The following is a 24,788-nucleotide window of genomic DNA, read 5'->3' as shown; positions in this document are numbered from 1 at the left end:
CCGGTTCTGGGGTGTGACAGGACAGAAATCAAAAGGTTTTCAAAAACATTCCCTTTATACCGGCGAATACAGTGGAGAAGATAAAATCAACAACTTTCATTTGGTGCAAGCATAGAGGTTCCTTTCGAAACATGGATTGGAGAGTTTGGAATCTTGGTCCTTTTCTTTGTTTGTAATTTTCTACTTTGTTTTGATTTTTCTTTTTCTTTATGTTTTGTACTTTTCTCCTTGCATCGTCTTGATGTGAGGTGTTTTTAATATATTTTCCGTTTCCAAAAAAAAGAACTAAAGGAACATGTAATAAAAATTCCCAGAAAGCTATTGGACCTCCATTATTTAATGAAACATTTGTGGATGGTGAATTTAAACTCAATTAAAACTCATTAGAGAAGGAAATGAGTAAATAGTTTTTTTTTTGAAATTATTTTAATGATTTAATAAAGTAATATATAAATGAGAGAGTGAATCTTGCAATATTATTTTGTAGCGTATGCAAAGAACTTTTCAAAAAAAAAAAAACGAGCATCTAATGGAAACACACAAATTAATTAAAGCCAAATAATAAAAAAGATAAATAAAATCTAATGGAAGCACACAGAGACAGTACTTAAGCCAAATAATAAAAAAGATATATGCCTTCGAAAAAAGACAACCAGAGGACTCGAACCTGGGTGGTGATGTCTAAGAGAAAAATGATAGGCGCCTTACCGGATGAATTGTATGAAATTCTTAAATAGAAATGAATGCAATATTATATATACAAACATTAAATAATAATTTGGCTAAATTTTGGGCCTTATTTTCTTCGCGGCCCTGTGCGGTTGCACACCTTGTACTCCCCTAGGGTCGGCCCTGATGAAATAAATGAGTGAATGAAAGTATGTTGGTAGTAGGGTTATGTACCCCTTGAAAGAATAATCAATGCAATCTATATCCCTTTGTATTTGAAGGCATATACTCCCTTGGAACTATCCTCTTCACTTCAACCTAATTCAAGAACACATCAAAAAAGCAAAGGAAGTATGATCTAAATACTAATTAGAGAAAGCAATTTCAACCTAATATATGTCATTTTTGTAGAACTTGAAGTCCAGGAACAGACAGTAGAAACCATGTCTCCACAATTCTTGAAGTATTGCCAATTTCTAGGTTAACCAAAGTAGAAAATCCAACAAATTTGTCAAGAAACGTATACATGTTGATAAATAATACCTTTGGTGGGAGTGTTGATAAATAAAACCCTAGACGAGGGATTTCTGGCTTATGTTGCTGATAACGAGGGTTTATGATTTTTTTTGGTGGGGTGTTCTTTTTATCATTGGATTCATCTTACTCGATCTCACATACTGATATTCATCTTACTCGATCTCACATACTGATATTGATTTCCTGCTTCTACTCCTAGAACTTGGACGATAGCTCTTCTTCCTCCTCCTTGACCTGGAATCATATGAATCGTCTGAATCAATGATAAGAAAAACTTGAAGATGAAAGATGGAAACAGGGGCAGTGGAGAACAAGGGAAGCCAGATACAATAAAAATGAAAGCCAAAGACCGCCTAAGAAGTGATCGATACAGGAAAAAATAAGGGGGAAACGAAAATCTCTTAAATCGCATGAGAGAATCATTGAATTTTAGGGAAAATACCACCAGGTGCTTGGGATTTTTCTTAATAGCCGGATTGTTTGTAATTTTTTTGGGATTTCATTCTGTAATTTTTGGGAGTGCAATTCGATCATCGATGGTAGAAGGGTTTTTACAGAGAATGAAGATCTAGAGGAGAGGGTGAGGATGCGTATCGGGGGGGTTTAATTTTTAGGTTTACCGGTGGAAACAAGGGAGATGAGAACAAGCGGGATTTTTAACTTTTGGGTTTCTATTTCCCGCTTAGCTATTAAAGGATGGAAAACGCACCTTTCACTAAAAATTTATAAAATGACATCCTTAGACGACACACGTTTTATTGTAGGTTCCCTCCGTGTTTTTTTTGGACATTAATTTTAGGGCACAAAAAAATGTGTCCTAAATCCTTAAATTTTTTGGAGAGATAGACACTTTTTTAATGTCACTCTCTTTTGCGTAACATAAATAAATGAGTGTCGTGGTTTGCACGCGTAAAATGGTCTTTTTCTTGTAGTGTCATTCTCATTCACAGATCAACAATGGTGCGTGTTAATTTATTAATCTGTTTCGAGGATTTTGCTAATTTTTTTCTCGTGATGAATGTTTGTGAAACAATCTTTTGTTTGAGAAACTTCATGTTGGTAATTTAATATCATCAATATTATTTAAGTGTAATAGGATTAAATTTGTTTACCAAAAGTGATCTTGTTCAATATTGAACATGTTAAGATGGTGTAGGAGTGCACACTTGTTCTAGTTTTTCAAGATTCAAAGTACACTGTTATTTAGGGGTGAAGCCCCTAAACGAACGGAGGTCCGGGGGCAACGCCCCTGTGAGCGGGGTCCAAGGGGTTCGCCCCTTGCTGTGGTCGGCTGTGGTCGAGCATACCCTTTTTTCCCCTGAGATTCGTTTTATGACACATATTGGTAGTTTTGATGACAGTTTGTAACTGTCTTGTGACAGTTTTCAGACAGGAATCATATAGTTGTTTTTGGTCATTTTCTAGTACATCTTCTTAAAGAACATTTTCACATACATTCTCTATTTTCGTTCTCTGAATTTCATCCAATTGAGTGTTCGATCTGTACCATCGAAATACTTCAATTTGATAGTGAATCACGACTTTCAGAGAATCCAAACAATCTATTCATCCCCTATTTCTAACACTTCATGTGGGTTCCCATATGTAATTAAAAAAAATGATAAAACATTATGTAACAACAATATTTTATATTTTGATATTTTTTAATTTTGAAAGTTTTAACAACTATTTTGAAGTTATATAACTTTTTCATAAAAACATATTAACTTTTGTTTTGTTTATTAAATCAATTAGTTAACTATATATATAAGACCTAAAAGAAATCTTATATGTAATATAATTAGGGTATAAAATAAAATGCTACTAAATGTACTGATTAAATTTGAAAATTTTGAAAAAAAAATATTAAAAGGTCAAAGGAAAAAACAACTGTTTGTAATGATCTTTCGAATAACATTTATTGTAGATAAATTAAATATTTTCATATTTTGTTTTTACTCATCTTCCAACTCATGATGAAATAATGACCTATAGAATTTAGTATGGCTGACAAATATGTACCATGGAGAACCAACGAACATGTTACCAAACGAACCAATAAAATCGGTAGCCAAGTTGTTTGGTAGCCAATATGTTTGGTTGGTAATACCATGCCAATTAAGAAGTCTTGGTACGGTAACGGTATGAAAATTTAAATATGACGGTTGTACCGTACCAACCAATATATATATATATATATATATATATATATATATATATATATATATATATATATATATATATATATATATATATATATATATATATATATATATAGACACACACACAAAGAAGTATGAGTTCTCATATCTTCATGTTTTAATTTGAATAACTAACAAGTCTTAGAATTACTAAACTAACACATTGACCGACAAATTTCTTGATACTTATTTTTTGATGTGCACGATATCGGTGATACAAAAACACATGACACTAAAACTTAAAAAGGAATACTAACTTCTCATTCCTTGTACCGTTTCCATTTGATTCCTCTAGCATCTTGCTAGGGGTAAACCTCTTTTAATCATTTTAGTGGTTTCCAAAAAAAAAATATTAACACAAGCGAGTGAAGCAACGGCCAAATGTCCACAAATTCAACTTATATTCATGTATAGTACATATTAGTTAAAATTTTTGGTATATACCAAATACCAATATTTTCCAACCAAATTTGTTGGTAGCCAAATTATTTGGTACCAAATACACTTGGTACGGTACTGATAGTTAAAATCTTATACCAACTGTAATTGGTACGGTACACGGTTTGTAGAAAAACAACTTAGTACCGTACCAATTCCACCCCTAGAATTTAGTAATTATCTCTTTAATTATCTCTTTTCATTTTGACATTTGTCTTGATCTAATAAATAAAAAAATAGATAAAAACAAAAGTTAAAAGTATATTTGATTTCTCTTTATTCTATAACTAGTTTAAAACGCGTGGAAACCACGGGTTAAAAAGAAAAAACAAAATCGATAACTAAAATATATTGGCTACCAAACAACTTGGCTAATATTTATATAAATTTCTATGTTATTAATTTAATAAATTTATATAAAGTTTTACAACCGTGGTATTTAAATTTTCAACCGTGGTATATTTTAGTTATCGATTTTTTTTAGACTTTATAGATTTTTTTTAGACTTTATAAATTTATTAAATTAATAACATAGAACTTTTGTTTAGACTTTATAATTATTATTTAATAATAATATTATAAAACTTTATACGTTTAATTATTATATATTTATTAATGGCACATATTAAAGAAAGTATATTAATTCTTATTTTGAGTGAATTATACCATATTTATACATAATATATATCTTTTTTTTATACAAGAATATGTGGATTAAAGTGGAAGATACTAAGGGCAAAATGAGTTTTTAACATTTGGCCAACTAGATGAACGTAGAATGATCATGTTATATGAGTAGCTTAGGTAGATGCTAAAACAACTTTCCAAAAACGTTATCAACTAATAAAAAAATGTTAAAAAAAGGGAGAATTTCATATATGTCCTCTTAAACATCAAAATATCATATTTGTTCTGTTTAATTTCTCAATATCATATTTACCCTTCATAAACCTTCCAAATATCATATTGCCAAACCCTTTTTAATATTGTATTTAATATTTTATAATCATTTTTTATACCTTAGAATTATTAGAATAATTAAAAATTTTAACCATATTATCCTTACGTATATAATAATGGAATGTGAACTTCTAAAGTTCAAGGTCTCCAATGAAGTTTTTTAGCCATATCGCCTCCTTTGCTGCCTCGCTTGCCGGTATGTACTCTGATTCGCAAGTTGAATCAGCCATTGTCTCCTGCTTGGAACTTTTCCAAGAAATTACTCCTCCGTTTAAGGTAAAGACCCAGCCCGACTAAGAGCGGAAATTATCCCTATCAGTCTGGAAGCTAGCATCACTATACCTTACAACTCTTAAGTCATCACTCCCACCAAGGGTAAGGACCCAGTCCTTAGTCCTCCGCGGGTACTTGAGAATGTTCTTTACCGCAGTCCAGTGAGCCTTACCAGGGTTCCCCTGATACCTGCTAACCATGCTCAAAGCAAAGGCTACATCAGGACGAGTGCAGGTTATAGCATACATGATCGAGCCTACTGCAGAAGCATAAGGTACTCGACTCATTTCTACTATATCAACCTCGGTACTCGGGCTCTGAGTCTTACTCAATCTAGCGTTACTCTGGATAGGTAACTCTCCTTTCTTGGAATTTTGCATGCTGAACCTTTTCAGCACTTTATCCAAGTAGGTACTCTGACTAAGTCCAATTAGTTTTTTACTCCGGTCTCTCAGAATCCTTATCCCTAGAATATAGGCAGCTTCTCCTAGGTCTTTCATAGCGAAACACTTCCCAAGCCAGGACTTCACTTCCTGCAAGTTTGGGATGTCATTTCCTATGAGTAGTATGTCATCCACATATAATACCAAAAAGCTAACTATACTCCTACTAGCCTTGACATATACACAAGATTCATCTTCACTCCTCGAAAAGCCAAACTCTTTGACTTTCTCATCGAAGCAAAGATTCCATCTGCGAGGTGCTTGTTTCAATCCATAGATGAAATTTTCAAGCTTACACACTTTATTAGGGTACTCTGTGCTGACAATACCCTCTGGCTGATTCATGTAAACAACCTCAGCCAACTTTCCAATGAGGAAAGTGGTTTTGACATCCAATTGCCATATTTCATAATCATGAAATGCAGCAATGGCTAACAATACCCTAATAGACTTAATCTTGGCTACTGGTGAAAAGGTCTCATCATAATCAACTCCTGGAGTTTGAGAAAAGCCCTTTACAACCAGTCGCGCCTTATAAGTGTGTACATTACCATCCATGTCGGTCTTCTTCTTGAAGATCCATTTACACCCAACTGTCTTACAACCTGGTACATTGTCAACCAAGTTCCAAACTTGATTGTCATACATGGACTGTATCTCGCTGTCCATTGCCTCTTTCCATTTAGCAGACTCGGGGCCTGCCATGGCTTCCGCATAGCTGTTAGGTTCATCCACACTTACCAGTGTCTCATTACTGATAAGTGTCTTACCTTCCGCAGTAATACGTAAACCATAGTAGTGCTCAGGTGCATTCCTAACTCTCATGGAACGCCTCAGAGGTACAGACTTGTCAATTGGATCAACAGGAGTTTCCTCCTCAAGTTGACTGCTAGGGTTTGAGGTTCCTTCACCACTTGACTCTTGAATTTCTTCAAGGTCAATTTGCCTCCCACTGTTTCCGTGTCTTATGAACTCTCTCTCTCTCTCGAAAGACACCCCTACTTGCTACAAAGACCACATTCTCACTGGGTCTGTAGAAGAGGTAACCAAAGAATTTCTGTGGGTAGCCGATGAAAATACACCTCTCGCTTCGAGGTTCGAGCTTATCGTGAGTCTCGCGTCTCACGAAAGCTTCGCAACCCCAAATCTTGATGTGGGCTAGACTAGGAACTTTTCCAGTCCACATCTCGTGAGGTGTTTTGGCAACCTTCTTTGTAGGGACCAGATTAAGGATATGGGCGGCAGTCTCTAAGGCATACCCCCAGAATGATATTGGTAGCGAAGCTCGACTCATCATGGAATGAACCATGTCCAACAAGGTTCGATTACGCCTCTCAGCTACACCATTCAACTGTGGTGTCCTGGGAGGTGTCAATTGTGAGACAACCCCACATTCCCTAAGATAGTCGAGGAACTCTGTACTAAGATACTCACCACCACGATCGGATCGAAGCATCTTAATGTTCCTGACCAATTGATTCTCTACTTCCTGTTTAAAATCTTTAAACCTATCGAAAGTCTCTGACTTATGCTTGATTAAGTAGACATATCCATATCTACTATAATCATCTGTAAAAGTCACATAATAACGATTAGCATCCCTTGTGGCAGTTTTGAAGGGTCCACACACATCTGTGTGTACCAGATCCAACAAACCTTCACCCCTAGCACAAGAACCTGTGAAGGGTGACTTTGTCATTTTTCCAAGTAAGCATGATTGACGAGCGGTCGTTGTCGCGTCAAAAATAAACCTTATTTCCACTAAAGTTATTCAAACTAAAATGCTTGGTTCTGGTTTTCTTTTCTTTCTTTCTTTTTTTTTTCAATCTTTTTTTTTTTTTTTTTTTTTTTTTTTTTGCACAGCAAAACCCCAAAGTGTATATATATATGGACTCAACTTGAAACAAAAATTGCAAACGTTTACAAACATATAAAATATTTCTAACTAACCTTCACTAACGCTATACTTTTATTTTTAACATTTTTTTTGAACACAACAGATATATATCAAAATATGGAAGCTCAAACTTTAGATTTGTTTCTAAACTTTGATTTTCTAAAAATAACAAATAACACATAAAAATTCTCACATCATACAACTTTAAACTTAGGCTTAGATTTTCTAAAAATGTCGAAAATTTGTGTAAAATGTTTCGAACAACGTTAATTTCTTGATATCTAACCTTAAGTTTATAAAACTATAAATACTTACACAAACAAAAAGAGAACATTCAAATAAAGGGGTAGCTGTCTTCTTTTTCAATTTATATATATATTAAAGCAATTTTTTAGAACCAAGCAAGAGAAATTTTCTAAAATTTCACAATTTATTTGACTCGCTAAAATATGAAAAATATATATAACAAATATGTCACACCCCCAAACCAAGGATGGCGGAAACGTCCGGGGGTGGAGGACTTCATGTATAGTATCATAACAACAATTGTAATAGTAATTCAAGCAAACACAACCAACATATATATAATTGCAAAGGTTACATCATTGTATGAATTACATGTTTACGAATCAATTACAATATGTTGACAAAATATGAAATAGTAGACGCCTTAGCGTCCCATCCTCAAAAGCACTTGATTACCTGTTTAATGATTTCCTGAGAATACAAGTTGTTTGAAAAAGTGTCAACACAAAGGTTGGTGAGTTCATAAGCTTTTGTTTGGTATTATTAAAAGCCTTTCGTTTGTGAAAGTAGTATTTGTGTTAGAAAATCCAATATTTTCCTTAATGTGTAAATGTAGTCTTAAAACCCAAAGACCGAAATGTACAAGTAATTTGTCATATTTATAGTAAAACAATGCAAGTTTAAATCGACATAAACTCGTTAAATTTTAATGAAGTTCCCGTAAATTTCAACGTTTATTAATACTTTATGTGAGTTATTATAACCATGCTATGACCTAGTTGGCCTGAAACAACGTTCTTCAGGCGTCGGAAATGTTATGACATTTGTCACCCCAGACCTGCCGGTCTAGCTGTTGCATGCAGCTTAGGTGTGGGTTTGTCAAACCCAATATAGATCTATACACAAGTATCACGCTCTCCCTCAAGGAGACTCTGGTTACAATACATGACTTAATGGTAATTTGAAGTAAAAGTCTCACAAAGTCATTAACGGAATTACGTGTTATGAAAACTTGGTACCGTATGGCCGTACCTTGCTTAATGAAAATATCCTTTGTATAAATGTACCCTTTTTAAATGCATTTGTTATGTAATGTATCATAAACTATACCTATTATAGTTTATCAACCAAGGGTAGTACGTGGTAATGTATGCAAACTATATTCAAAATAGTTTATTAAATGTTTGAATGTATCGATTGTACTTTGATTATAATCACTTGTTATTCTTTATATTTTATATGACCAAATCCATTTGTAAACTGATGTGTGTCTAAATATTAAGATAAAATGTCATATATTGCAATAACATATAATCACATAAAGATATACACCTTGCTCAACATGTTACAAGGTGAAATGAAATTAACAGCAACTTTTCGTTGAAAAACAGTTTCTGTTACTGTTCTTAGAAAATTTATAAAAAAATCATCAAAGCTCTAAATCCAAATCCGCAAATTTTGAGAGTTTGGAATATGAGTCTAGTTTGTTCGTAAATTTTACCATGATTTTTAGTGATCTCTAACAGAGGTGAAAATGTTCATAATCACAGACTGGTCCGGGTTTGCCTCTGAAATGACAGGCAGTTTTGTAAAAATCACCATAAATTGTAGAAAAATCATATGGAGATGTGCAAGTAGCCATTTTAAATCTAAGAGTTTGAGCTACTTGCACCTTGAACAGTTTTGAAAACTAAAATATTTAAGTTGACCAAAACAGTCCATGATTAACGTCCATCTTTTATGATGTAATCTGTTAGAAAAAGTTTAATTGTGTTCTTGATGATTTTACTTGTATTCCCCCCTTAAAACTTAAGAAAAACATGTAAATGTCGGGGTATGAACTCACCTTATGTGATTTCAGTAGATGAAAGTGAGATAGAGGAAGTGTTCAACCCAAGAACACTAAGAAGATGTCTTGATGATTCGAGAATCCAACACCGAATAAGATGGAATTTGTGTAAGATATCAATGATTTGAGTAGAATGGAGTTTAATAATTATGTGAATGATGAAGATACTTACTAATTGAAGGAAGAAATCCCTGGAGAAAGCCTTGAAGTTCTTGAAATTGAGAGAAAAGATGAGAGAATTTTGGAGAGTGTCCTTTGGTTGCTAAGTGTAGAATGAAAGAACTTTATGGAGAATGAGGATAGAGGATCAATCCTCCAGCTCTTAGAACATGGGAAACGCTGGAGATTGGGTATAAAGGTCCACTAAGATGACAAGGAGTAGTGGGAAAGAGTGGATGATCATAGAGTGAGGTGGTGGTGGCTTGCTTTTGTCATAAAATAAGGAAAAGCAAATATTCCCTCAATAATTAGTCCAACCACCAATTCTTTTAATACATTTTTATAAAAACCCTGGAGATTTATATATTTTGGGGCCTTAGTTTATAAAATAAAGTTTTGGGTGAAAATCCCACGTTAAAATAATGAAAAACGGAGTTAAAACGAAGTCGTAGTCGAAAAACCGGAAACATTATGACACGCAAACATGCATGTCGTCTTCTTTTATGACAGGGGCTTCCTTGATACTCATTGCGTGTCATCAACACGCGAGTCGTAAGGTTACGACAGACAAATGTGTGTCGTCTTCCTTTATGACAGGGACTTCGGTCCTGAAGCTTCAGTTTTGGGTCCTTAAGCCTATTTTACCCGTTTTTACCCCGTTTCAAGTGGTTTTTGACCCAGTTAAGGGTCGGGATGGCCCGAATGATTACAAAAAAATTAAAGGAACTTTTGAGAGAGATTTGGGAGAGATTCGGGAGAGATTCGGGAGAGATTTTAATAGAGAGAGGTTGAGTGAAAGAGATTGTGAGAGGTTTCGTTTGTGATCTTTTTGAGTGTCCGACTTCACAACGAAAGGTCCATAAACCCCGTTAAGCCATGATTTAGTGTCTTACACAATCCCGATGATTGTGCAATAGTGTTTTATCGCTTTGGTTTGTTGTTTAGCACGGTTAAGGCTAAGGAAAATCAAACACATGAATTTTTCAAATGATGTTTTCTCATTGAAATAGCGAATTGTATAATGTAAACCCTAACATACAAGGGTTAATGGAGTTGACCGGTTTGACTTGTTGACTTTGTTTGACTTTGACTTGAGCGAAATTTGACGGTTGTCACATCATCCCCCCGTTAGAGGGAATTTCGTCCCGAATTTTGCATTTTGACTGGGACTTCAAGAGTTTGGAAAAAGATGTGGAAAACTTCTCGAAGTACAAGAAATTGATTATGGCGAGGAACAACCTGCCTGATGTCACATGACGACCTTGGAAATTTCTTATTGTAACTTGAGCTGAGTCAATTTAAAAGGAGTTTATTGTTTTAGGATGATAGAGTATTCTATGTGTGCTTTTATACTCCCTGTTTTATCCTTGGTATTACCACTATGAATATTTTATAGTTAGCGAGTTCCATCATTACGAATGTTTCAACAAATTTTGACGAAATTTGCATTATAAGTCCTACTAGTTCTTTTATAGTCGATTGGCGTAAACTAGTCGTATATCATTAAGATTGCAAGGGCATTTTGGATGGGTGACCCCGCCTTAAGCCCACAACCAAACAAGGAACAGGGAATGAGGCGGAATCACACATTCTAAGTCCATAGAATCTTAATGATATATGACCATAACGTTTACACTAGCCATCATAGATTCCAGGGGCGTAGTATTATTGGGGCCAGGAGTAGGAATTGTAGTTCAAAATAAAATTGTTATAAGCCTGCTATCTTCAAACTTGGGCTTTGGCCCCTCCCGATTCCTAATCAGAATGGTCCAATACTCTTGCCCGCTCCAAGTCGAGAGTTGATTCATGTGGCTTGAGCTTAGGCTTGGGTCTTAGAGAAAGAGGCAATGCGTCAGGCTGGCTTCACAGAGCTGCAAAAACTCTTCTCTCTCGACAGTGGATAGATAACATGCCTCGGCTCTTCAGGCCCACATTGCCTACTGGGCCAACTCAAATGAACATCCACTTTGTTACCCCACTTGGGTTATAGGCAAGTGTTACCAAACCCGATATCAAGAAATCAAGATCGATTCATCCCTATTTGCCCAATTCGCTGCCTATCTCGCCTGCTGTTCGTTTCTCGCTGTCTCGCTAAGTCAGTCGCCTGGTCTCACTCTCGCCAATCGCCATCGCCTAATGCCCAAATCCCTATTCACACTTCACAGAAATCAGGTCTGTAATCCCGTACCCATATCCTGTTCAGCTGTTCTTTCTTTTCTGATTGTAAGATTGTTGATTGTTGGTGTTGGCGTATTGCTCTGCTGCTGCTGTTTTCAGTCAATCCGTTGCCTATTTATGCGTTACTACTGTCTTACTGAGTTTCTTTTTAATTTGGCTGTCATTTGTGATTTGGCGATTTTCCAATTTGATTTACAAGTTATGAACTTATAGATTTGGTTATTGTTAAATGAGTTATTGGTTATTGTTCAAATTTTGATTTTGATTTTTTTTTTTTTGTTAATTTCAGTTTATAATATTTTCGGCCCCCTCCCCCAAGTTAATTGTTCAAGCTCCGCTACTGATAGATTCACTGGTAAAAACCCTGAGTTTTTACATAGATGATAAGACTTATTTGGGTTTTGCCGTGTTCCCAAGATTCATGGTTTATAGACTTGAATAGATGCTAGTTTTAGTAATAAAAAGAAATTTAGAATTTAAATGTCGATGTTAGATGCTTGTACTGATATTTAAGGGGTTAAAAAAAAAGTTTTATTAGTTACCTATAGCGACACTCAAGTCATAATTTGCATGTAAGAAGAGTTGGAGTACTTTCTAATGAAAAGTGTGCTACTGGGGAAATTCGAAACTGGTACGTAGCTTCAAAGTCAAGAATATGCAGTAGGCATGTGATGCATTAAATGCATGAGGCACAAAAGTCCTAATTTGCAGCAATATATACGTATATGTGTGTGACTTGAAGAAGAAGGTTACGGCTCAAAGACCATTCATTTCCTCTTTATTTTTTATTTATTACTCCTCCCACTTACCTTATATAAATCATCACAGAAGAAGGTTACGACTCAAAGACCATTCATTTCCTCTTTATTTGTTATTCGTTACTTTTCCCACTTCCCTTATATAAATCAGCACATTCTTACCGCGACTCTTTAACTTCTCCCTCACAAATGGATCCGCCTGCAGATCATCAAAACCCCATAGATGACCTCGATCGGTTTCAGTACTTTGATCATCAGTATCTGTTCAGGTATATATAAATGTCACTCATTACACCATCTTTCGCATAGAAAAGTGATTTTGTTTATATTGATCAAAACATGGTTTGATTTTTGCAGTGGTGACCTGCTCAACCATCAGGATTTCGAGTTGTCGGAAAAATCGCATGAAGTGCTCGATCAGAATGTTTCCACAGTACTTAACAAAGATCAAAACATCATTTCTAGAAATGAGTTTCATGATCTTGATCCCCTTGAAGACATAAGCTTATGGGATTGTTGGGAGGATGGTAATTTACCATTGGTTAGTTTCAGTGAAGACTGTAAATCCGGTGGTGAGGCTACAGGTAGTTCTAGTGCTGCCACCACTGATCACGGTGGCCGGAAGGTGGCAAATAGATTCAGACCATTGGAGTTTGAAGAGATAGCGAAGTACTTTGAGATGCCGATAATCATGGCAGCAAAGGAACTAGGGATAGGGTTAACATTGTTGAAGAAAAGATGCAGAGAGCTAAACATAAACAGATGGCCTCATAGAAAACTGAAGAGCCTTCAATCCCTCATTCAAAATGCCAAGGTAAACTACGATAATAACCTTCTATACATTACTCATGCATGTATGCATGCACTTGGTAACCAAAGTAGTTTTGGTATTTTCTAAAATTTTAATTATTAGTTTCTTTATAACATAAACATAGGCCCTAGGCATATGCCACATCGAATCAATTGTTTTACTACGATTTCTGATTTATATTTACATAAACTTAACTCATTGTAAATTTTGTGAACTCACACGAAAAATATATTGCATCTACCTAAAAAAAACTAGGAGTTGGGATTAAAGGAGGAGGTAGAGACGTTAGCAGGGCACAAGAAGATGATGGAGAAATTGCCAGGTATGGAATTGACAGAACAAACAAAGAAGCTTAGGCAAGCTTGCTTCAAAGCTATTTATAAGAAGAGAGGACTTAACAATCCTTAGTCCTTACCTTTTCTTTTAGCCATTTTGTTATAATTAGTGGATTTTAATCTACATTGTATGTGTTTTTCTCTTGATAGATTGATACCCTTTTTAGTTTCATTGTGTTTGTCTATTGATTTTTTATGTAGAAAATTTTGTATAATTTGGGTATTATAGTTTGTATTATGTATTTAGCTATATTCTAGATTGCCGACACGACTACGCTGACGACTCTATACCAGAGGTCTATATAAATAGAGTTATGAATTTAGTAGGAATAACTTGATTATAATCTTTGTGATTTGTTCCATGTCTGATCCACTCCTAAGATTCTCTTGACATGCCCCCAGTTATGTGTAATTAAAATTTTATTAGACTGTTGATCCTAATGAGTCTACCCTAAGTCCACAACCAAACAAGGAACAGGTCCTAAGGCGGACTCACCATTTCTAGGTCAATCATTCCTTAATTACACATAACTTCGAGGTACACCTAAAGAATCTTAGAGTTACCAGTTGTAAATTGTTTGTAATACCAAGTAGTGAGATTCAATGAAATAAAATGCATGCCTATTTCATTGATAAACCTTTTAGTAAATATCCTTACCATTTATATACACATGTATATTTTCGCACTTTAGTGAACTATTCTTGGTGTTTCTGTTAACGTCTTGGAGATGGAGTTATGGTAGTGGGTAGAAGTAGGTTTTGTACGGGCGTTAAAATTTACACATCATGTTGCTCCTGCGAGAATAGGGGTAGAAGAGATAATTAATAGACGCCTAATCCTATAATTACTTATAGGGGTGATCCTTATTAGTTACGTCTATAATCACGTAGTGCATATCAGTTATACATAATTTGAGATAGAATAGACTTTCGAATAAATGACTCTACTCTAAGTCCACAACCAAACAAGGAACAGGAAGTAGAGCAATAGTCATAGATTCTGAGTCTATAATATCTTTAATTATGTATAACCTTGGCATATGCACTCAGTTATCATAGGCCTACTAATAGAGGTCTTTAGTTTTCACATAAGTTGGTTATAGTATCACCAAATACTCCTATAGTATTTTTAGCTGTTTAGATTCGATTCTTAAAGTATATTCTCTGTAGGGTGTAGTTAGGTTGATAGATTTGTTGCCCATTATGAATATCCCCTAGTATATGTAAGTCACTCCTCGGACAAATATAGTTGATCAGGCTATATCCTTCCCAGACTTGATTTACATATACCAAGGCATACCCATAATGTACAACTCCTCTTCTTTTATTTTATGTTCTTCTAGTTATGACACTATATGAGCATGTATGCATGTATTTATACTTTTTAAAAAAATCATTTATTTTCTAAAAGTATATTTATTTGAAAAATGCACAAATCAGAGACTATTAGTCCCAATTGTGTTTATAGTTTGTATATCTTATGTGGTTTGATATACTTAATTCACTATAAACTGTGCTCTGATACCAATCTGTCACACCCCCAAACCAAGGATGGCGGAAACGTCCGGGGGTGGAGGACTTCATGTATAGTATCATAACAACAATTGTAATAGTAATTCAAGCAAACACAACCAACATATATATAATTGAAAAGGTTACATCATTGTATGAATTACATGTTTACGAATCAATTACAATATGTTGACAGAATATGAAATAGTAGACGCCTTAGCGTCCCATCCTCAAAAGCACTTGATTACCTGTTTAATGATTTCCTGAGAATATAAGTTGTTTGAAAAAGTGTCAACACAAAGGTTGGTGAGTTCATAAGCTTTTGTTTGGTATTATTAAAAGCCTTTCGTTTGTGAAAGTAGTATTTGTGTTAGAAAATCCAATATTTTCCTTAATGTGTAAATGTAGTCTTAAAACCCAAAGACCGAAATGTACAAGTAATTTGTCATATTTATAGTAAAACAATGCAAGTTTAAATCGACATAAACTCATTAAATTTTAATGAAGTTCCCGTAAATTCCATCGTTAATTAATACTTTATGTGAGTTATTATAACCATGCTATGACCTAGTTGGCCTGAAACGACGTTCTTCAGGCGTCGGAAATGTTATGACATTTGTCACCCCAGACCTGCCGGTCTAGCTGTTGCATGCAGCTTAGGTGTGGGTTTGTCAAACCCAATATAGATCTATACACAAGTATCACGCTCTCCCTCAAGGAGACTCTGGTTACAATACAGGACTTAATGGTAATTTGAAGTAAAAGTCTCACAAAGTCATTAACGGAATTACGTGTTATGAAAACTTGGTACCGTATGGCCGTACCTTGCTTAATGAAAATATCCTTTGTATAAATGTACCCTTTTTAAATGCATTTGTTATGTAATGTATCATAAACTATACCTATTATAGTTTATCAACCAAGGGTAGTACGTGGTAATGTATGCAAACTATATTCAAAATAGTTTATTAAATGTTTGAATGTATCGATTGTACTTTGATTATAATCACTTGTTATTCTTTATATTTTATATGACCAAATCCATTTGTAAACTGATGTGTGTCTAAATATTAAGATAAAATGTCATATATTGCAATAACATATAATCACATAAAGATATACACCTTGCTCAACATGTTACAAGGTGAAATGAAATTAACAACAACTTTTCGTTGAAAAACAATTTCTGTTACTGTTCTTAGAAAATTTATAAAAAAATCATCAAAGCTCTAAATCCAAATCCGCAAATTTTTAGAGTTTGGAATATGAGTCTAGTTTGTTCGTAAATTTTACCATGATTTTTAGTGATCTCTAACAGAGGTGAAAATGTTCATAATCACAGACTGGTCCGGGTTTGCCTCTGAAATGACAGGCAGTTTTGTAAAAATCACCATAAATTGTAGAAATATCATATGGAGATGTGCAAGTAGCCATTTTAAAGCTACGAGTTTGAACTACTTGCACCTTGAACAGTTTTGAAAACTAAAATATTTAAGTTGACCAAACCAGTCCGTGATTAACGTCCATATTTTTTGATGTAATCTGTTAGAAAAAGTTTAATTGTGTTCTTGATGATTTTACTTGTATTCCCCCCTTAAAACTTAAGAAAAACATGTAAATGTAGGGGTATGAACTCACCTTATGTGATTTCAGTAGATGAAAGTGAGATAGAGGAAGTGTTCAACCCAAGAACACTAAGAAGATGTCTTGATGATTCGAGAATCCAACACCGAATAAGATGGAATTTGTGTAAGATATCAATGATTTGAGTAGAATGGAGTTTAATAATTATGTGAATGATGAAGATACTTACTAATTGAAGGAAGAAATCCCTGGAGAAAGCCTTGAAGTTCTTGAAATTGAGAGAAAAGATGAGAGAATTTTGGAGAGTGTCCTTTGGTTGCTAAGTGTAGAATGAAAGAACTTTATGGAGAATGAGGATAGAGGATCAATCCTCCAGCTCTTAGAACATGGGAAACGCTGGAGATTGGGTATAAAGGTCCACTAAGATGACAAGGAGTAGTGGGAAAGAGTGGATGATCATAGAGTGAGGTGGTGGTGGCTTGCTTTTGTCATAAAATAAGGAAAAGCAAATATTCCCTCAATAATTAGTCCAACCACCAATTCTTTTAATACATTTTTATAAAAACCCTGGAGATTTATATATTTTGGGGCCTTAGTTTATAAAATAAAGTTTTGGGTGAAAATCCCACGTTAAAATAATGAAAAACGGAGTTAAAACGAAGTCGTAGTCGAAAAACCGGAAACATTATGACACGCAAACATGCATGTCGTCTTCTTTTATGACAGGGGCTTCCTTGATACTCATTGCGTGTCATCAACACGCGAGTCGTAAGGTTACGACAGACAAATGTGTGCCGTCTTCCTTTATGACAGGGACTTCGGTCATGAAGCTTCAGTTTTGGGTCCTTAAGCCTATTTTTACCCGTTTTTACCCCGTTTCAAGTGGTTTTTGATCCAGTTAAGGGTCGGGATGGCCCGAATGATTACAAAAAAATTAAAGGAACTTTTGAGAGAGATTTAGGAGAGATTCGGGAGAGATTTGGGAGAGATTTTAATAGAGAGAGGTTGAGTGAAAGAGATTGTGAGAGGTTTCGTTTGTGATCTTTTTGAGTGTCCGGCTTCACAACGAAAGGTCCATAAACCCCGTTAAGCCATGATTTAGTGTCTTACACAATCTCGATGATTGTGCAATAGTGTTTTATCGCTTTGGTTTGTTGTTTAGCACTGTTAAGGCTAAGGAAAATCAAACACATGAATTTTTCAAATGATGTTTTCTCATTGAAATAGCGAATTGTATAATGTAAACCCTAACATACAAGGGTTAATGGAGTTGATCGGTTTGACTTGTTGACTTTGTTTGACTTTGACTTGAGCGAAATTTGACGGTTGTCACAAAATACATACACGGAAATGATAAAACTTTGCTTATAAAGTCGAAAGACATGGTAGGAAAGTGTTTGGGATATGGCTTAAATCTGCTTAAGAAACGAACAGGCTAAGGCTCAAAGTGGTTAACAACAGGGATTTTAAATACAAATGGGTAGGCTTAAGGGTTAATTGGCTAAAAATAAAAATAAATGAATTGCCTTTATCATTTTGATATTCAGTATTCTTAAAATAGAGTTAAAACAAGTTCTAGAAAGCTGATCTACTGCATGAAATGTATCAGTCTGTTACGGTCCACTTTCTCACTGTTATGCATCCTATTGTTTGTTTCTATATCCATACAAGTAATACTAATTGGTGCTTCAAAATGGTTTTTTTTATGTTTCCTGCTATAATTTGGTAAAAGCACACTAACATACTAACACAATTACATTCTTTCCTTTTTGGGATAATTTCTTATTTATATTAAAAAAAATCACACAAAACAAACAAAAAATCGAGATCACCTGATAGTTCTTGGTAGAGGAGGCTTTTATATCTTCAAAAATAGGAGAAAAATGTTGAATTTTTTTTTTCTTGTTGGGCTCCATCAAAACCAAAAATTGCAGCATATTTGGTTTGTCTCCTTTTTCTCATTTAAGTATACCTCCCCAACTTTAAACTTTGCATCGTCCTCGATGTAAAACACAAAAGAAAACCATAAAACAATAAAATGAAATAAACCACAAACACACCAAAAAAAATAAATCCATCGTTTTCGCTGAGGATCGCGATTGCACTTGGCATGTGCAACAAGCCTTTTAAACCCGTAGGTTACCCTAATGGACGAGTGAAGTCTCGTGAGGGTTTGCAGTGAACATACCCACAAAGTTCTCGGGTTGCCTCCCGAAGTAGCGCTAAGTTTAACGTCTTCAGCCAGACGTGTTACCTCGAAGCAAAAACTAGATGACGTAAGTGGGTTGTTCTTGTAAAAAGTCAACCCGTTCTACTTGTACCTCATGTCGTGTGGCGGATGAAATATAGGGCTTTAGACGATGCCCGTTTACTTTGAATGACTCACCGCCTTTTTCATCTTTGATCTCAATCGCTCCGTGAGGTGTGACATCAACTACTTCATATGGTCCTAACCATTTGCTTTTCAATTTCCCGGGAAAAAGCTTTAACCGTGAATTAAATAGCCACACTTTTTGTCCTTTTTCAAAAGTTTTGATCTTTAATTTTGCATCGTGGAATGCTTTCATCTTGGACTTATATGTGACATCATTATTGTATGCCTCATCCCGGAGTTCTTCCAGTTCACTCAATTGTAGTTTTCGTTCCTTTCCTGCTTGATCATACTCCAAATTTACTTCTTTGATGGCCCACAATGCTCGATGTGCTAACTCAACCGGTAAGTGACATCCTTTTCCATAAACTAGTCTATAAGGGGTTGTGCCAATCGGTGTTTTGAAAGCAGTCCGATAAGCCCAAAGCGCATCGTCTAGTCGAAGTGACCAGTCTTTGCGGTCAGGTCTAACGGTTTTTTGTAAAATTTCTTTGATCTGTCGATTAGACACTTCCACTTGACCACTTGTTTGAGGGTGGTAAGGTGTGGCAATTCTATGATTCACACCATATTGTTTGAGTAGTTTGCCAAATTTAAAGTTTTTAAAATGTGACCCCCCATCACTGATGATCACACGAGGGATACCATGTCTCACAAAAATATTTTTCTTGACAAACTTACAAACAACATGGTGATCATTTGTTTTGGTGGCCTCGACTTCAATCCACTTTGAGACATAATCGACAGCCACCAAAATATAAATATTGCCGAAAGAAGTTGGAAAAGGACCCATAAAGTCAATTCCCCACACATCAAATATTTCAACAACCAAGATGGGGTTTAATGGCATTTGGTCTCTTTTTGAGATCCCCCCAACTTGTTGGCATTTCAAACAGGATTTAACAAACACATGCGCATCACGGAAAATTGTTGGCCAGAAGAAACCCGTGTCTAGAACTCTGTGACCCGTCTTTTGAGCACTGAAATGTCCTCCACATGTGTATGAGTGACAATGAGCCAATAAATCTTGAATTTCATGGTCAGGGACACATCTCCGAATTATTTGATCTGGTCCAATCTTGAATAAGTCTGGATTGTCCCAAATAAACCGTTTTGCTTGTGCCATGAAATGTTTCATCTTTTGCTTTGTCCAATACTCTGGTATTTTTCCTGTAGCCAAATAATTCACAATATTAGCAAACCAAGGTAATCCATTGATGTTGAATAATTGTTCATCGGGAAAGGTATCCCGAATTTCTTCCTTGAAAGTGCTTGATACATCAATGGGGAGTCTGGACAAGTGATCAGCTACTACATTATCACTTCCTTTCTTATCCTGAATTTCTAAGTCAAATTCTTGTAGTAGCAATATCCATCTAATAAGCCTCGGTTTTGCATCTTTCTTTTGCATGAGATGACGCAAAGCACTATGGTCCGTAAAAACAACAACTTTTGACCCCCAAACATATGAGCGAAATTTGTCTAAAGCAAAGACAACTGCTAACAACTCTTTTTCCGTTTTTGTGTAATTCAATTGTATATCGGAAAAAGTTTTGCTAGCATAAGAGATTACAATGGGCTTTTTATTCACCCGTTGCCCCAATACAGCACCAACCGCATAATTACTTGCGTCACACATGATTTCAAAAGGTTGTGACCAATCAGGTGATCGCAATATTGGTGCTTGGGAAAGTTGTCCCTTTAGATTTTGAAAGGATTTCATACACGATTCATCAAAAGAAAATGGTGTGTCTTTAGAGAGCAAATTGCATAAAGGTTTTGAAATCGCACTAAATTTTTTGATGAATCGTCTATAAAAACCTGCATGTCCAAGAAAAGATCTCACGCCTTTGACATTTGTGGGAGGTGGTAGTAAGGAAATGAGTTGTACTTTGGCATGGTCAACTTCAAATGCTCTTTCAGAAACAACATGCCCAAGTACAACTCCTTCTTTAACCATGAAATGACTTTTCTCCCAACTTAAAACCAAGTTTGTCTCCGTGCAACGTTTCAAAACTTTTACCAATTGTTGGAGACATGTGTCAAATGTTGATCCAAAAATAGAGAAATCATCCATAAAAATTTCCAAGGACTCCCCGACCATGTCTGAAAAAATACTAGTCATTAATCTTTGAAAAGTGGCAGGGGCATTACATAATCCGAATGGCATTCGTCGGAATGCGAAAGTACCATAGGGACATGTAAAAGTAGTCTTGGCTTGGTCTTCAGGATGTATAGGTATTTGATTGTATCCAGAATACCCATCCAGAAAACAATAAAACTTTTGACCTGATAATTTCTCGATTATTTGGTCAATGAAAGGTAAAGGAAAATGGTCTTTTAAAGTGGCAGTATTTCATTTGCGATAATCAATACAAACCCGCCACCCGGTTACCGGCCGAGTGGTTATCTTTTCACCACTTGAAGTTTCTACGATCGTTACGCCAGCTTTCTTTGGAACGGTTTGCGTTGGGCTAACCCATACACTGTCAGAGATTGGGTAGATGATTCCGGCATCTAACCACTTTAACACTTCTTTCTTCACGACTTCCCTCATATTAGGGTTCGATCTTCTTTGCATCTCTCTTGATGGTTTTGTCGACGGTTCGTAATGATTCTATGCATGCAAACTGCTGGGCTTATTCCCTTAAGATCGGCAATTGTCCATCCAACTGCGGCTTTGTATGTGTTAAGCACCTTCAGTAATGCTTGTTCTTGTTCCTCTGTCAAATCTGATGCAATGATCACCGGAAGCGTTTGATTTTTTCCCAAAAAGGCATATTTCAAATGCTTCGGTAACAACTTCAATTCCAATGCTGGTGGTTCTTCCAATGATGGCTTTATCTTTGAATCAATTGAATCTGGGAGATCATCAAAATTATTTGACCAAGTTGACGTGCGACCATGGATAGCATTCAGAAACTCTTTTTGATCTTCAATTGATTGAGATCTGTCACTGTCACAAAAAACATCCTCCAAATCATTGGTTATGTCCAGGAGCATATTTGCGGTATGCTCGTGAACACAATCCCCGATGGTGTCTATCATAAAGCAATCATTATGATCTGGAGAGTTAGCGTTCGGTCCAAAGGCTTGTAGTCTCAACTTGCGGTTGCCAAAAGTCACGTCAATTGCACCATCTCGACAACTAATTTGAGCATTTATAGTTGCTAAAAAGGGATGACCGAGAATGACATTTTGTTGTTTGTCCTTGAAGTGTTTTTCAGAGTCCATAACTATGAAGTCAACTGGGTAATAAAAATCTTCCACCTTGACTATGACATCAGACAACATCCCCCGTGGTAACTTAAGTGACAAATCGGCCATGGACACAGTAATGTTAGTTGGTTGCAATGGGCCAAGGTCATATTTATCATATAAACTACCAGGAAGGACATTGATACTTGCTCCAAGATCAAGAAGTGCCTTTTTGATTTTTATGTTTCCAATTTCAATTGTAATTAAAGGTGCTCCAGGATCTTTTAATTTGGGTGGAAGTATTCTTGTCAAACCGGCACTAACATGTGTTGTACCGTTTGATTTTGTTGGAATTCGGTGACGTCTCTTTTGAGTACATAAATCTTTGAGGAATTTAGCATAAGCCGGAATTTGCTTAATGGCATCGATAAGTGGGATGTTAATTTTGACTTGTCGAAAAGTTTCCCAAATATCATCATTTTTTTTAAAAACTTGTTTTTCTGGGTTTTTCAAAGTTGTTGGGTAAGGGGTGGTATTTGTCTCCACATGTCCTTCCCCAACTTTAGACAGTTCCGACTCATGCAATTTTCCTTTCAATTTATGTTCTGGTTCAATTGGTGTTTTAAGAGTCTTTTCACTTTCATTATCAGAAGATACATAATCCTCCACTAAAACCTCATCAGGATTTTTTAACGAGTTTGGTGTAGGCTTATGCACTTGATTATCATATGATTTACCACTACGTAGAATAGTTACCTCATTTAGATGTGCGTTGTTGTTGGTGTTGGTGGTGGTGGTGTTGCTAGTTGAAGCTCTTGAGTGTTGAGGATTTAATTGCGTGGTGCCCGGAAGGTTGCCAGGTGGTCGCCGATTTATTTGCTCTGCTATTTGTCCCAATTGCTTCTCAAGTATTGAAATTGATTTGGAGTTAATTTCATTTTGCTTGAGACTTTCCTTCATCATGTTCATCAATTGTTCCATTTGCTTATCATGGTATGGTTCACTTGTCTTTCCATGATTTGCTTGAGAAGAAACTGGCCCATGATGTTGATTTTGACTGGATTGGCCCGAATTGTTGTTGCTGACCTTGTTGCTTTGCCAGTGGTTGAAGTTGTTGTTGTTGTTCCGCCAATTTGAACTTGAATTGTTGTTGTTCCTCCATTGGTCATTGTTGCTTTGGTTGTTGAATTGATTGTGTTGTTGTTGTGGTCTATAGAAATTTCGCCTTTCTTCATTCAAGTCAGCCTGATCACCGGAAGAATAAAAGACTTCTTCAACTTTATCATTGTTTTGAGCGAACATGTTCCCTTTTCTGCAGTCTTTAGTCTTGTGTGGTCCTTCACATAAACTGCAAACAGTTTGAACATTAGATTGAGGGTTTTGTTTAAGTTGACTGATTTCAGTTGTCAGTTTCCGCATTTGGGAAAGGACTTCAGTAAGCACTTCATCGGTTTGATGTACACTCTCAAATTTAAGTTGTTTGTTTTTATTGCCACGATATTGGACCGAATGAGCGGGACTGCCATTCATTGCCATTTCATCTATGAGTTCATAAGTTTCTTCTGGTGTTTTGTTCCTTATGGAACCTCCGGCAGCTGCATGGAGTGATTGTTGTGTATGAATGTCCAAACTATTGAAGAATGTTTGGACCTGCCTCCACATAGGTAGCTCATGATGTGGGCATCTTTGGAGTAGCTCTCGGTATCTTTCCCATGCTTCGTATAGCGATTCGCCATCTTCAGCTTGAAATGAAAGGATTTCATTGATCATCATGTTTGTCTTTGATGGTGGAAAGTACTTGGTTAGGAATTTGTCAGCCAAGTCTTCCCAAGTGGTGATGGATTCAGCGGGTAATGTTGAGAACCACCTCTTGGCACGGCCTCGTAGAGAGAAAGGAAAGAGGCGTAGTCGGATTGCATCTTCAGTTACTCCATCCATCTTGAACATGTCACAAATGTCCAAGAAACTAGTGATGTGTGTATTGGGGTCACTATCGGGTGAGCCATCGAATTGCGCACTATTTTGCACCATTTGGATCACATGCATCTTGATCTCAAAAGTTGTAGCTCCTACTTCAGGTCGTTTAATGCATGATTTGGTCCCGTCAAGTGAGGGTCGTGCAAAATCTCTCATGGTTTTTCGGTCTGTCATCTTGTCGTCGGTTTTGTTGGCTTCTTCAAAAATTAAGGCGCGGTGAGTAACACGATTTCTTCTTGCCGCTCTTTCGATTTCTGAGTTAAAAAACAATGGAGAAGATCGTCTCGAATAACGAGTATGCATGCACAACAAAAAAAAAATACAAACGCGTAAAAGGAATTTAACAATTATAAATAAAGACTATAAGAATCAAATAAATTTTTTTTATATTT

At 35.8% G+C, this 24,788-nt stretch overlaps 1 protein-coding gene across 1 annotated transcript; it reads right to left on the bottom strand.

Moving 5' to 3' along the window:
* Window positions 1–21,774: 21,774 nt before the first annotated feature.
* On the bottom strand, window positions 21,775–24,552 carry LOC145163802 (uncharacterized). The gene has a single exon (XM_079082566.1). It carries the CDS (start codon window positions 24,550–24,552, stop codon window positions 21,775–21,777), a length of 2,778 nt encoding a protein of 925 aa, XP_078938692.1.
* Window positions 24,553–24,788: the final 236 nt, after the last annotated feature.

The sequence above is a fragment of the Lactuca virosa genome, chromosome 3, assembly GCF_052849685.1.
Source record: "Lactuca virosa cultivar CGN04683 chromosome 3, Lactuca_virosa_CGN04683_v6, whole genome shotgun sequence".
In the NCBI taxonomy this organism is placed as follows: Eukaryota; Viridiplantae; Streptophyta; class Magnoliopsida; order Asterales; family Asteraceae; genus Lactuca; species Lactuca virosa.
This window is presented reverse-complemented; position numbering and strand designations above follow the sequence as displayed.